This window comes from Moschus berezovskii, chromosome 25 (genome assembly GCF_049115385.1).
Source record: "Moschus berezovskii isolate FMDL1 chromosome 25, NW_MosBer_1.0, whole genome shotgun sequence".
NCBI classification, from domain to species: domain Eukaryota; kingdom Metazoa; phylum Chordata; class Mammalia; order Artiodactyla; family Moschidae; genus Moschus; species Moschus berezovskii.
In genome coordinates, this window is record NC_142484.1 from 19,863,347 (window position 1) to 19,877,370 (window position 14,024).

General features: G+C 54.7%; 1 protein-coding gene across 1 annotated transcript; it reads right to left on the reverse strand.

The window, feature by feature from the left end:
* Positions 1 to 464: 464 nt before the first annotated feature.
* VSIG10L2 (V-set and immunoglobulin domain containing 10 like 2) lies at positions 465 to 11,435 on the reverse strand. Its single transcript, XM_055414995.2, has 12 exons — positions 11,354 to 11,435; positions 9,440 to 9,787; positions 8,937 to 9,212; positions 6,682 to 6,957; positions 5,881 to 6,129; positions 4,913 to 5,173; positions 3,053 to 3,343; positions 2,130 to 2,426; positions 1,345 to 1,467; positions 851 to 875; positions 699 to 751; positions 465 to 562 (listed from the first exon to the last, which is right to left on the reverse strand). The coding sequence occupies exons 1-12, from the start codon at positions 11,433 to 11,435 to the stop codon at positions 465 to 467; spliced, it is 2,379 nt and encodes a 792-aa protein (XP_055270970.2).
* Positions 11,436 to 14,024: the final 2,589 nt, after the last annotated feature.

Genomic DNA, 14,024 nt, shown 5'->3' on the forward strand with positions numbered 1-14,024 from the left:
AGCTTCCTCCCAGTAGGGAAACCTGGGTCCCGACTGAAGCTGGCCAGCTTCTCCCCGTGGGAGCTGCAAGTGGAATAACCCTCCACCAGTGAGTGCATCACGTGTGATTTATTGAGAGATTGCTCAATGCGCGAACTCAGGCTGGAGGCAGGAAGTTAGGTCATATGGCTCCAGACACCGTGGTTCTCACTTGCCCTCGGACAGCCAGCGATCTTCTCTGCAGTCATGTGTCTTCCTGGTTTTTCCACCTCCGTCTGCCATGAGCTGGGCCAGGACTGGTCTCGTAACCAAGTCATTAGAGGCCCTGCAGCTGAGCCTTCCACTGGTTGTAAAAAGCTGCTTAACCAGCGGAAAGGGGTAGTTAGCATCTCAGCTACCTTGTCTTTAAGATTCAATGTGACGAGGGGATGTTCCCATCCCCTCACCGTCTCCCCTAAGCCCGTTGGCACCTTCCCCTTGGAGCCTCAAGGTGTGGCCGTCACTGTGATGGTGACATTTACTGGGGGCTCCGTGGATTCTTGTGCAGGATCTGAACCCGGGGTGGTGGGGGATGGTTCAGTGCCTACAGAGAATGGACACAAGTAAAGGAAAGAGAGATGCCTGGGGGCGTCCCAGGTTGTTCCCAGAGGTCAGGGAGACTGAGCATCATGGGTGACTCATGACTATTCTCCCAAGTTTGGGGTTAAAATTGGGCTTACCTGGCATTGCCTCGGGGCCACCCCTTGAGCCCTGATATTGGTGACTTTGCTGCCTGAGGGTGAAGTAGGAGAGTAAAGTTATACTTTCCCAGCCTTCCTGTCCAGTTAGAAGAAAATCCTGACCTCCAGAATGATTGGGCTTCCACACCCACCTGGGAATGAGCAAGTGCCCAAGGCCTGAAGGAAAAAAAGGAAGAGGTGCATTTCTTTAGCAACCAGCCTAGGTCCCGGGAGAATAACCCTCCTCTCCCCAGGCTCAGGAACCTGGAAGGGCCCTAGATGCCCAAGGTTCAAGGTTGGAGCCCTGATGGACTTCTAGCTTTGGGAAGAGGTCACAACTAGGGAAGAGCCTAGATTCTTTGCCCAGGGGAGTCTACGTTCTTTGTGCTAAGTTGCTCAGTCGTGTCCAACTCTTTGCAGCCCTGTGGACCATAGCCCACCAGGCTCCTCTGTCCATAGGATTCTCCAGGCAAGAATACTGGAGTGGGTTGCCATTTCCTCCTCCAGGGGATCTTCCCCACCCAGGGATCAAACCCGAGTTTCTAGCGTCTCCTGCACTGGCAAGTGGGTTCTTGACCGTCTGAGCCACCAGGGAAGCCTATCTAATACGGGGCTGCCTCTTGGGGTCTTTGAGCTTCCCACTCACAGGGGAAGGTGTCCGGGTGCCGGGCAGCATACTGGAACACCAGCAGGGAGGCCACTGTCGCCACCACCATTCCCGTGCCTGCCGCACCCAGCACTGCCGCATAGGCACTGAAGGGAGGGTCCACTAGGAGAGGGTGTACAGGGTAGGTTTAGAGCCACTGCTGAACTTGGCGACAGTGGCCCTAGAGCATCATACATCAACTGCTCCTCCGGTTGGCCCTCCACCTGGGGGTTGGAGGATGTGATCAAGAGCAAGCCTTGACCTAGAGAATCGGGAGACCAGGTCTCTCCCCAGGAGAGGGTCCTCAGCCTGCCTGGGCTCCTGGGGGGTTGAGTCCCCAGCCAAGCCCCCTCTATTGGGCAGAGCAGGCCGTAGTCTGGTTATCTTGGCAGTCTGGGGCAGGAGGGATGGAATACCCAGGATGGAGAATGAACAGCAGGAAGCCGAGAGCCCACCTGTGCCCCAGGAGGTGAGTCTGAGGGACAGAGCTGGGCCCTCACCCTAACTCAACCACCGGCAACTACAACTCCCCGTCACTGTTTCTTCTGCTCTGAGCTGGACTATGGTTTCCACGCCCCCCAGGCCCAGGCCTCCAGAGACTCTGGGAGGGACAGAAAGACAGCAGTGGGGTTACTTGAGAGGGGAGGGCGGAGGAGAGGACAGAGGCTGGGGGTGGAGGGGCTCAGGAGGAAGGAACAAAGCAATGCATGCCCTGTGGAGAAGAAAATGACCCGCGTTGGGCTCAGTGGAGAAAAGCGAAGTCTCCGTGGCGCAAGCCCCAGCACCTGGTGTCTTCACCTCAGAGGGATGTCCAGCCGTGCGATGATTCAGAGCCAGGACGCGGAAGGCATAGAGGACCCCCGGGTCCAAGCCCCCCAGCCGCCGGCCCCTGCTCTCCGGCTCGATGTCACTAGCCACGGTCTCCCAAGCCCCTGACCCAAAGCGTGGGACGCTGGCCCTTCGCTGCACCAGGAAGCCCGTCAGATTGCCGGGGCCTCGGACGGCCCATTGCAGCTGCACCTCGCTCCGGCGTCGCCTGTAGGTCAGGCGGCTGATGGTGACGTTGGGGGGAGCTGGGTATCCTGGAGTGAAGGCAGGGACACATACAGGCGTGTGTGTGCATGCATGTGTGTGCTCGAGGGCTTATTAGAATTTTGTTGAGATACAGCTGGTGGTGTGGGGATGAGATGGGGGTTGTAGCCTCGAGCACTTCTGTGTAGTTTTGATCTGTGTTACCTTAGACTTACACACTGGCCTCAGTTTCCTCCTCTATAAATGGAGGTGTGTGTTGATCACTCAGTTGTGTCAGCCTCTGTGGCTCCATGGTCTCTCCATGGGGTTCTCCAGGCAAGAATACTGGAGTGGGTTGCCATTACCTTCTCCAAGGGAATCTCCCCAACCCAGAGATCAAACCCGGGTCTCCTGCTTTGCAGGCAGATTCTTTACTGTTGAGCCACCAGGGAAGCCCCTTATAAATCGAGGAAAAGGAGGTTATTCTGACTATGTGGAGTTCTGTTTGCCTGAACTCAAGGGTATCCAATTCACGTTTACGTGGGGTTTGTGTTTTTTGAGGGTCCATCTGTGCCTGAGAAAGATAACACATCCAAGATTTGAAGCAGGGGATCCATGTGCCTTTCCACCTAAAGAATAGTGGCTGGAGGCTCCCCATTCCCTCTGCATGCACACGTGCCCACAACCCCTCACTCACTCAGGACCTCCAGCAGGACGCTCCGACTGCTGTTGCCCAAGGCATTTCGGGCCACGCACTGGTAGGTGCCCCCGTGGCGGGCTGGGTCAGCACCTTGGACACGCAGGCGCAGCTGGGCCCCCTCAGGGTGCAGTGTGAATCCCAAAGTGCCCAGCCCCACCTGCTGTCGCTGAGGTCCCAGCCAGAGGAGCTGGGCAGGTGGCATGCCCCTCAGGAGGGCACATCCCAGCCAGGCCTCTTCCCCCTCCAGCACTGACACCCGGGGCTCAGCCACTGCCAGTTGAGGGGTTTCTGCAGGGACAGAGAGGATAAGGTGAGAAGGTGCCCCCTGTGCTGATGGGGATGCTCAGAGGGGAGGTGCTGGCCAGTGGCGGAGGGAGTGGGGAGGGGAGAAAGGAGATGGGAGGGCTGTAGCGTTGAAGTGAAGCCTGCCTTGGCCTGGTCTGCCCTCTCTTTCAGGCTCCCATTCTATGCCGAATTCCCAGCACCACCTGCTCCAAGTTTTACTGACAACAGTTGTATTTCATGATGCTTCTCTCCCTCCCAACCCCAGAGCAGCTCCTACAGGTGGGCCCCCGCCCTACTTACCTCTGCATTAACCACCTCCTCCCAGCACCTGGTCCAGGGCCTCCTATCCCCACCCCGCAAAGGCCCACAACACCTCCACCCCGGACACAGGACCAGGCTCACAGCAGGTGCTGTTTTTATGGACTAACTCCTAAAGACACAGGGTTTCAGGTGTTCTTGAATCTCCTATGATGGAATTTCCAGTCCTGAGGCTGAGTAATAAGGGAAAGAAATATGCTGAGTGGTGGACCTCCCTGAAAACCATGCTCGTCACTCGGCCTTTGCAGACCAAGACGTGAAGCATTTTGTGAGAACCGTTCTCGGTGACAGCTCTGCGGCTTACTTTTCTCAAATTTTTACTTCAGTGTTAATTCTTTGTTCATGAGCTGGCGATAAGTAGGACTGGCATGGCCAGATGAAGACAGAGAAAGAAATCAGACCAAAAACAAACAGAGGGAGTGGGAGAAGCAGAGGAGGACTTCTGGTGCCTGATTGATTAATGCAAACCAGGAATACAATTAGGCACCTTGTGCAAATTGATGAAACTGAGGGCAACAGAATCCCTCCGAGTCTAGACCTTGCCGTCCGATAACAGCCCCCCTCCCCGACTGCCCGGCCACATGTGACAACTTAGCACTTGAAATGTGGCCAGTCCACACTGAGGTGTTCTTCCCCTGGAAACACACACATTAGATTTTAAAGGCAGTATGCAAAGAAAAAAGAATGTAAATATCACTAATAATTTTATTAATACATGTTGAAATTAGTATATGTGTGTTGTGTTAGTCACTCAGTCGTGCCAACTCTTTGTGACCCGATGGACTGTAGCCCGCCAGGCTCCCCTGTCCATAGAATTCTCTAGGCAAGAACACTGGAGTGGATTGCCATTCCCTTCTCCAGGTGATCTTCCTGACCCAGGCATCAAACCCAGGTCTCCTGCATTGCAGGCAGATTCTTAACCGTCTGAGCCACCAGGGAAGCCCAGTGTGTTGGGTATATCAAGCTAAATAAAATGTTTCACTGTTTCTTTTTGCTTTTTTAAAACATGGTTACTAGAAAATGTTAAATTCTATCTATGGCTCACATTATATTTTCATTGGACAACACGGACCTAGACCAAACCCCCTGATTTTATGCATCAAAAAACTTGAGTCCCTGGGAGGGGAGGTGACACTGGGTCTTGACTCACTTTGCATTTCTCCTCAGCCGCCGACCCCCAGAGCCCCTCACCCTGATTCCAGAGAGCCGCTCCTCCCATCCCGCCCCACAACCAAGCCTCGAGCTCTGACTCACCTAGCCGGAGCCGGCAGAGGGGGTCAGGGGCCCTGAGTGGGTGAGTGCCCCGGCACGTGAACTCTCTGCCAGCCAGGTCTTCCTGGGCCTGCAGGAGGTAGACGGCCGGGGAGGAGCTGCTGCTGCCCAGAGGCTGCTCCTGCTCATCAAGCCAGCTCAGCACGGCAGGGGGCTCACCTCCGAGCCACTCACAGCTCAGCATGATGAACTGGTCTCTGGTTGTGGCCATGGTCCAGCAAGTGGGGCTCCAGAGCGGTTCCCCTGGGGAGGGAACCATGGCTCAGCCCGGCGCTACAGGAGGAGAAAGGGCTGGCAGGCCCACCCGTCCCCTCCCTCTTCATTATTTGCTTCACTCACTCATGCCTCTGTGCACACAGCCACTCATCACTCATTCACCCATTCGACGTTTACTGAGGGCTGACTGTGTGCCTGGGAAATAGTGGGAACACAGTGCAATATAATCTGATGTGTGCTAGAGCCTAGGTAGAAAGACAAAGTCTCTGGGCCTTCAGGGAGGAGGACTGAAGACAGGATGACATATGAACTTGGCCTTGGTAGATGGGTAGGAGTTTCCAAGGTAGAAAGAAAACTAAAGGCAAGTCTCAAAGCCAACATGCAATAATTGCTGTTCGCTGTTCAGTCACTAAGTTGTGTCCAACTCTTTAAGACACTATGGATAAGGCAAGCATGCAAGAATAGACCAGTAAAAATAAGATCCTCCCTGAGGGAGGTAATGAGGGTGTCACGGGGCTCTAAGCCAGACTTAAGCCACCGTGTAGGTGGAGAGGAGAGAAAAGCTGGAGGTGGGGACTGAGCCATGCTGCCACCTCCCCATTAAGCAGCAGGTCTGGGAGATTGTGGTCTGCAGCCCCTTCTTCGATCCCATGGCCCCAGTGGTCTGGCCCCTGGCCCCCTGCCCTTTCCTCTGCCTGGACTGGCATGCCCTGCCATCTACCATGTCCACTCACACAGCGTGATCCTGCAGAGCATGGGCAGAGCCAGAGCTGGGTGCCTGCCGGTGCAAGTGAAGGCGCTGCTGTTGGGAAGCTGGGTGGCTGCATAACTCCAGGTGACATTGCTGAGCGCAGTGGGGCCAGCTCCCTGGGGTCCAGCCCACTGCAGCTGGGCAGCTGGAAGCCCCCCGGGCCAGGTGCAGACCAAAGTCAGTGCCCCAGGGGCAGGGAGAACAGCACAGGAGGGCTGTGCCTTGGGGGGATCTGGGTGGAGAAGCGTGTGAGGGCAGGGCTGGAGCAGTGCACCGCAGCCCCCCGCCACCCCCCACCGACCTGAGAGCCTGGAGGCCTGAGGTGTCAAGGGTGGAGGAAGTAGGGAGGAGTTGGTGAGCCGGGAAAGAGTGATCTGTCTGAGGGGCTGATAAGGGAAAAGCAGAGTTCTCAGGCCAAGGGCAGAGGCTGGGAGAGGGGTGGGTATTCAGAGTCCTTGAGGAATCCCAGAGACCCCCTAGGCCCCCACCTGGAAAGTCTCCCTTTCTCTGCTTTGCCCCGCTGTCTTTACCCTTCTCTGTCCCTCAGTTCAGTCCCCAGGGTGAAAGAACAATTCCCTGGGGAGGGGTCTACATATGGTCACCCCCTCTTCCCGCCCCTTCCCACTTTGGAGGGCTTTTATAGACCCGCTCTGACCTCCTAGCGACTCCATCTGGTTTCCCGAGTCCTCCCTCCCAATCCACATCCACACCAGGGCCCCTGGACTCTGCCAGAGCACAGGTCCGGGGGGCTCCTGTTGCAAGGGGCCCCTCCCCACACACTCACAGTAGATGGTGAGCCGGACGCTGGTCTGCGTGTGGGTGTCCAGGCGGCTGTTGCGGGCCAGGCAGGTGTACAGGCCTGTGTGGGCACGGCCGGCACTGGCAATGACGTAGGTGGGCCCGGCATGCACCTGAGTGTGGTCATGGAGCCACACGTAGAGGCTGGGGGGGTTGGATGCAGCCAGGCAGCTCAGGGTCACCTCTTCCTTCTCACTGGCCCCAAACCCGTCCTCAGTGAAGCCCAGTGGCTCCACGGTGATCACGGGATTGTCTGGACCGTCTGGAGGGCAAGGAAGGCTTTTCAGACCGCCCAGCCTTCATTCCTTCAGTCACTCTTTTAGTCGTCGCTGAATTCACTCCCTACCCAGTGGGGATCTATGATGTACCAGCTGTGTCGACTACTGTGCTAGGCCCCCAGGAACTCAAGGAGCAGGGGCCCTCGCCACAGGCCAGTGCAGGTGACCAGGTTGGTGGAGGTTAGCACCCCGGGCGGGGGGAGCTCATGAGGGTGGCTATGACTGTTGTGTGGCTTCCCTGAGGGACTGGTGGTTGAACTGGGGTGGGAGGATGGACAAGAAAAGAGGCAGGGCGCCCAGTCCTTCCCATCCGCCTGGGATTGAGGGGTTTCTTGGAACTGGGGCAGTTGACCTTTTTAGACTGGAAAGGGATGAAAGCAGGCCGAGAAGATGCCCTGAGCATAACCCCAGCAGCCAGCCCTCCTCACTCCCCCTGCCTCTGGGTCCTCTCTCTCCCTGATCCCCAGAAACGACTGAATTCTCTGCCTGTTTCATTCTGCTCCTAATTCTTTCCCAAGAGCTTCTCACCCGTCTCCCCCATGCTCCTCTGCTGACAACTTCCACAGGCCACCATCATTAGTGGCCATCCTTAGGCGGAGTCCTAGCTCCATAAACGTGCTAGACCAGCACTGTCCAATAGGTATGTGTGAGCCACACATGTGCTCAATTTTCCAAATCTTAGAAAAGAAAAATAACCAAACCCAACCAAGTGGAAAAAACACCAATTTTGATAATATTTTGTTGAACCACATACACGCAGAATATTATAGTTTCAATGCACAATCAACATAAAAAGTATTGGGACTTCCCTGGCCGTCCCAGTGGTTAAGACTTTGTGCATCCACTGCAGGGGGCATGGGTTTGATCCCAGTTGGGGAACTAAGATCCTGCATGTCATGTGGCATGGCCAAAATTTTTTTTTTTAATCAATAAATAATGTACAATTATTCAATAATCATTTTTAAACAGTATTGATGAATATATATGTATATATAAGTATATATATGGATGTGTGTGTATGTTAGTCACTCAGTCATGTCTGACTCTTGCAGCCTTTGCAACTCTTTTGCATGGGATTTCTCAGGCAGGAATACTGGAGTGGGTTGCCATTCCCTTCTCCAGGGCATCTTCCTGAGCCAGGGATCAAACCCAGGTCTCCTGCATTGCAGGCAGATTTTTTTTACTGTCTGAGCCACTGGGGAAGCCCATATATATGCACAGATATACATACTTATTTTTAGATTAAATCTTCAAAGTCCAGTGTGCATTTTACAGTCAGAGCACATCTCAGGTTCAGCCATATCCCAAGAGATCAAAGTCACACAGTGGCTACCCTATTGGACAGTATAGCGCTAGACTACCCTAGTCTTCATCTTTCACACAAACCACTGATTTCATTTTTAAATTTAAAAAATCTTCTGAAAAAAATTTTTAGAAGTTAACTTGCTACATGTGTTCTCTTTCCTGAAATAACTGTTTTTGTCTGCGGTCCACTTTTGTACAGATGGCTGCTTCTCTCCTCACTTGTTTTGGAGATCTTTCTAAACCTTTGTTTGCTATGTGTGCTTTCAAGACAAGTTTCTGATTTCTAATTGCAGCCTCTCAGCCTCAGACGTAGGAGCAAATTGCCACCCTCTGTTTTCACTGAAACTCCCTCCCTATTTCTTCAGGGTTCAGTTGGTCAAAAGCAGAATTTCTGAGCCACCCCTGAAATTAGGGTAAACTGACTATGAATGTATGCACATTTTCCTGGGAAGAGGGTCCCTCGAACTTGAAAAGGTGAAAATGCCTTGTACTAGAGCCATCCCTGACACCAGTGGGTACAATGCCTTGACTCCCACCTACAGGAGCCTCTTGGAGGGCTAGGGTACTCCTGGGGGTCCCGAGATGTGTCAGGAGGCCAAGCCCAGGTGGGTAGGTGGGTGCCAGCCCTGACCCCTTCCCCTCGGCCATTGACACTCACAGATGACGTCCAGGAAGGCTCCGTCACTGCTCAGCTGGTTGACGGCGTTGTGGGCAGTACACGTGTACCAGCCCAGGTGTGTCCGGTTGACGGGCTCCAGCTGGATCAGACTCTTTGTGACCCCCATGAGAGCCTCTGCAGGGCCTCGGGGTGCCTGATGCTGCCAGGCAAAGGTCATGGGCTCCGTGCCCTCCCGCACTATACACGTGGCCACCAAGGAAGCCCCCTCCACTGGGGACGAGTCACTCAGCTGCACCTGAGGCTTCGATATGGGCACTGGCCAGAGGAAGGAGAGGCCCTGTGTTTGTTATAGCAGACCCAGGCCATGCCCAGTGGCCCAGCACTTGCTGGCAGGCCCTTCCCATGATCCCAGGTGTCCCTGCTCCCAGGAGGGAGCCCCATAGAACCGAGCCCAGCAGAACACAATGGGCAGCACATGCAATAGACTCCAAGCAGCACGCACAGCAGCTCAAGCCCCCCGGGTGCCCGGCCAGGCCCCTCACCCAGCACGGCCAAAGCGAGGGAGGAGTAGGTGGTGTGGAGCTGGCCGCTGGCCGCATGCAGGGCCTGGCACAGGAAGTGGCCGCGGGCCCCCTCCTGCAGCTCCCACAGCACCAGGCTGCTGTTTCGCAGACTCACGGTCCCCAGAGCTGAGGCGCTGGCCTCCACCTTGAACTCCCCTCCACTGGCGACGGCCACGGGCTGGGGAATCAGCGATCCCAGGGGAGTGAAGCTCCAGAAGACCACCAGGGGGGCAGACTGGGCACCACAGGCCAGCTCCACTGAGCCACCTCGCACTCCCTGGATGGAGGAGGTCTCCTTGGGGCCTCCTCGGGTCGGATGGGGCTGCCCTGGAGACAGAGAGGCAACGCAGACTGTCCGGGCCGGTCTGAGGTCTCCTGCTCCTGTTCCTCGCCCAGAATCTCTGTTATCCATGGTCTGGGTTTGATAAGGCAGTATAAGCGCTTCTGGACTTGGTGGACAAGAAACGGCTTCTGAGGGGCCCACAGAGCTTCCTGTCTGGCTATGCTGTACAAGTGTAGGTGGGGTTAGGAGATTTCTTGAAATCAGGGAATGGATTGGAGCAGAGGTTCCCATTAGGCCTTTCGGAAAGCTTGATAAAAATGTAGATTCCTGGGCCTCATCTCGGAAGACTGAGTCAGAATCCCTGAGTGGGGAGAGGGGTGTCAGGGCCCAGGAATCTGTATATTAACAACCATCCAGAAGTCAGTCTGATGACCAGCCAGACAACGACCCCCGAGGCTTAGGAGGTGTATGTGACCACTGGTGACTCAGGCTCTGGAGATACCTGTGTAAGGACTCCAGGGGATTCCAGACCCACGGCAGCAAAGGGAAGATGACCCCAGCCTGCCGTCAGCCCACCCAGCACCCATTCGTTCATCAGCTATTAATCTGGAGCGCCTGCACCGGGCCAGGCACGGGCTACCGTGACCAATGAGCCTTCCATCTTTGCCCTCATGGAGCTTCCGGTCCACCAGGCAGTGGACAGCAGCAATGGGGAAGCCAGATCCAGCAGGCAACCTCATGCCTGCCTGGGCACCCTGTTCCTCTGTCACTTGTGGTCAGCATGCTGCAGGGAGCCTCAGCAAACTTAGGAAAGATAAGTGCCTTGGAGGACGACCAAGCCCCAGGGCTCCCGCACACAAGCTTCTGCTGACTGAGTGCCCCCTGTACTGTGCCTGCCCTGAAGTCCTCCCCTGCTGATCACCTACTGATCTTTACCATAATGACCACGACATACCCTCCCCAGACTCGGAAACATGAAATCACTTCATCTAAAACCACACAGTACATGGAGGAGCTGGGGTTGGAGCCCTGCCTAATCCCTGACCTCAGATTCTCCCCACTGCTGTCAGCTTCCCTGGAGAGAGAAGGAGGAGGAGACAGGCATGGAGTTGGAGGGATGGAATCAGAGTCAAGATTCTGATGTTCAGCTGGTCAAGGAGAAAGGCATTTAATCCAGAAATTGGTTCTTTCCAACCCCGTGGACCTTACTTTGGACGCTATGAGCATCTCCCACCTGGACTACTGCAAAGGTCTCCCCACTGCCTCCAGCTCCCTAAAAACTGTCAGCTTTGGAGGGAACGTCCTGAAACCTAGGTCTGATGGTGTCACACTAAGTTTACACCCCAACAATGGCTCTTAGCACAAGCTGTTATGGTTTTTCAAAGTTCAGAAGAGCAGAGCACTCTCTGTGCTCCGGCCCTGCCTCCCCGACCTGGCACGAGAGGCCACTCAGTGCACACTGGCTGATGTCTGGCAGGTGGATGGAGTTAATGGACTTCAATGAACGGCTGCACAAGGGCAAGAAGAGGATCCGGAGGAAGAAAGGGGAAGAAAGAATGGGATGTGAGTAGGGGTGGGCTCCTGTGGAGGACGGACTGAGCATCACTCACCCGAGGTCCCTGGATGAAGAAGGCAGAGGGGTGCCAGCAGCAGGAGGCCAAGTGGGCTGAGCAGGGCCCCCTGACCCACCATGGCCCCATCTCCCTGCGTGGCTGCCCCACCGAGGTTCCTGCCCGCCTCTCAGGCTCCTTCTCTCCAGGGCAAAGCCCAGCCCTGGAAGGTTGGGGGGCAGTCTGGCTCAGGTTGCCAACCGGGGCCCTCCTGACACATCCACCCCGGATCTCCCGTTACCCTCACCATCCCGATTACAGGTGAATTATTTACCAGATGATTCACTCCATCCATAATGCAGAGTTGGGGAGGGCGAAACCGGGCCAGGGGAGGACCTGCACTCCCCGGAACTTGATTTCAGTAATATGAAATCAGAGAGTCTGAGCATGGATGTGGCAAAGGCCCCAGCTTCGCCAGGTCCAGCCACCTGTCCAGTGTGGGACCCCCGCATGCAGCCCTCCAGACCTCGGGGATCAGGATGTTCACGTCCTTGGTGCCCTCTCGTGGTTTCCTCATGTTTCGGGGGGAGACGCTGGTGGAGTGTTGGCAGGAGCCCTGGAGTCAAACACACTCCAGAGTTCAGGTTTGATCGATGAACTGAAAAATTTTAGGACCTTTCTGAGCCTCTCTTAGTGTTCGTTTCTTCACAGAAAAGCGGGGATAATAACACCTCCTTTCTTGTAAAGATTATTGTGACTATAAACAAAAAACTTACACTAGCGTCTGGGGGGGCTTCTTGGGTGCTTGTAATGTCCTATTTCTTGCCTTGGGTAGGAGTTACAGTTCATCAAGCTGTACATTCATTTTGTATATATGCTTTATACAATTTATACATACACGCGCGCATGTGTGAATGGTGCATATAGTCAGTGCACCGACATTCAAGCTCCTGGCTAGATCTGGCCTGCAAAGTCAGGGCCCTGGAGATGGAATGGGCACCAGCTTGCTGGGCTGGCCTCTCTGAATCCCAGCTCTCTCTCTTCCCCTTCTTGTTCTCAGCATGTCCTGCTGCTATAGCCAACTCTGAGTGACAACCTGACATAAGGTCAGAGTTTTCCATTATCTGATGGCAGGGTTGGGGGGAGGGTGAGATTCTCACCCCAGTGAGATGAGCTCTGATGTTGGGTATTAAGTTCCTTGGGACTCAGCTAGGACAGGGGCTGTCAGAGCTGATGCCAGGCAGGGCATCGCTGGACCCAGAGATGTTGGCTGTGGTACTCTCGGCCTCTCAGTGGCCGTAGGACAGTGGAAAGACCCCTGTCCTTCACTCAACCCATAGCCAAGCTTCTTCCCTGTCTTCCACAGAGTCTTCAGCCTCCGGTCCCATGTAGTGGGGATAGGTAGGGCAAATAGGGTACTGTCCCCTGTTTACCCTCCCCTGTTGGCTCTATGGTCCTTCCATTCTGATGCCCCCCCTTCTAACTGGGGGAGCATTAGAACGTCCATTAGCCATTCTTTGGGGAGCAGAGAATAGGGATCTGGGCTTACCGTCCACCCCAGGGTGGCTGGCACCCCCTGTATCCAGAGAAAATGTGAGGATCCAGACAGGGTGAATCAGAAACCTTTAAAGTAGGCGTCCCCAACCTCTGGGATCTAATGCCTGAGGATCTGCAGTGGAGCTGATGTAAAACTAACAGAAATAAAGTGCCCAGTATACATAATGCACTTGAATTTTCCCCAAACCACCCCCCGCCAACACACACACACACACACACACACACACACACACACACACACATCCAGCATCTGGTAAACCCCTGGCCCACACTGCATGTCCAGTGAACGTCTCTTTCTTGCCCTCTATGTGTTTGAGTTGAACTGGAATCTGCTTTTCTGACACATCTGTCCTTGGGGTTGCGTTCTTCCAATGAAACTTTGCAAAACTATTTGAATCCCTCTTTCAAATCCTGCTGCTGCTGCTCAGTCGCTTCAGTCACGTCCGACTCTGTGCAACCACATAGACGGCAGCCAACCAGGTTCCTCTGTCCACAGGATTCTCCAGGCAAGAATATTGGAGTGGGTTGCCATTTCCTTCTCCACTTTGAAATGAAAGGCATTCAATATTTGCAACAGCATCTCCAGCCCTCTTCTTCTCCAGCTGAGTGGTAATCAGAGTTCCTGTCCATTGACAGGCCTGTGCTGGATGTGCCAGGTGTTTTCTGCCCGCCAGGAAATAGCATTGCTGTCTGCGTCTCATGAATGAGCTCGAATCCTCTCCATTTCCCGCGCCTCCAATGCCTTCATTTCCCACCTGGCTCCCTACCTCAGGGCCTTCTTCAGTTTGTCCCCACCCACCTAGGGCTCCATCCCCTCTGGGCTGGCTAGGGGTCCATGGAACTGCTGAGTTTCTTCTCCCTAGCAAGAAGACTCAGTATGTCTCTCAGTGACGTACTGTTAGGGCCTTGCTTATCCATCTGTTGTTATTCAGTCGCTCAGTCGTGTCCGACTCTTTGTGATCCTATGGACTACAGCACCCCAGCCTCCCCTGTCCTTTGCTATCTCCCAGAGTTTGCTCAAACTCAAGTCCACTGAGTCGGTGATGCCATCCAACCATCTCATCCTCTGTCATCCTCTTCTCCTCCTGAGCTCAATCTTTCCCAGCATCAGGTTCTTTTCCAATGAGTTGGCTCTTTGCATCAGGTGGCCAAAGTATTGGAGCTTCAGCATCAG

Bases quoted from the DNA above. Each gene is read 5' to 3' on its own strand.
- VSIG10L2 (XM_055414995.2), bottom strand. From the start codon at position 11,435: ATGGTGGGTCAGGGGGCCCTGCTCAGCCCACTTGGCCTCCTGCTGCTG. The intron at 6,130-6,681 runs GTGAGTGTGTGG...TTCTCCACCCAG, and splicing joins CGTCCGGCTCACCATCTACT to ATCCCCCCAAGGCACAGCCC. The intron at 752-850 runs GTGGGTGTGGAA...CTTCACCCTCAG, and splicing joins GGGCACTTGCTCATTCCCAG to GCAGCAAAGTCACCAATATC.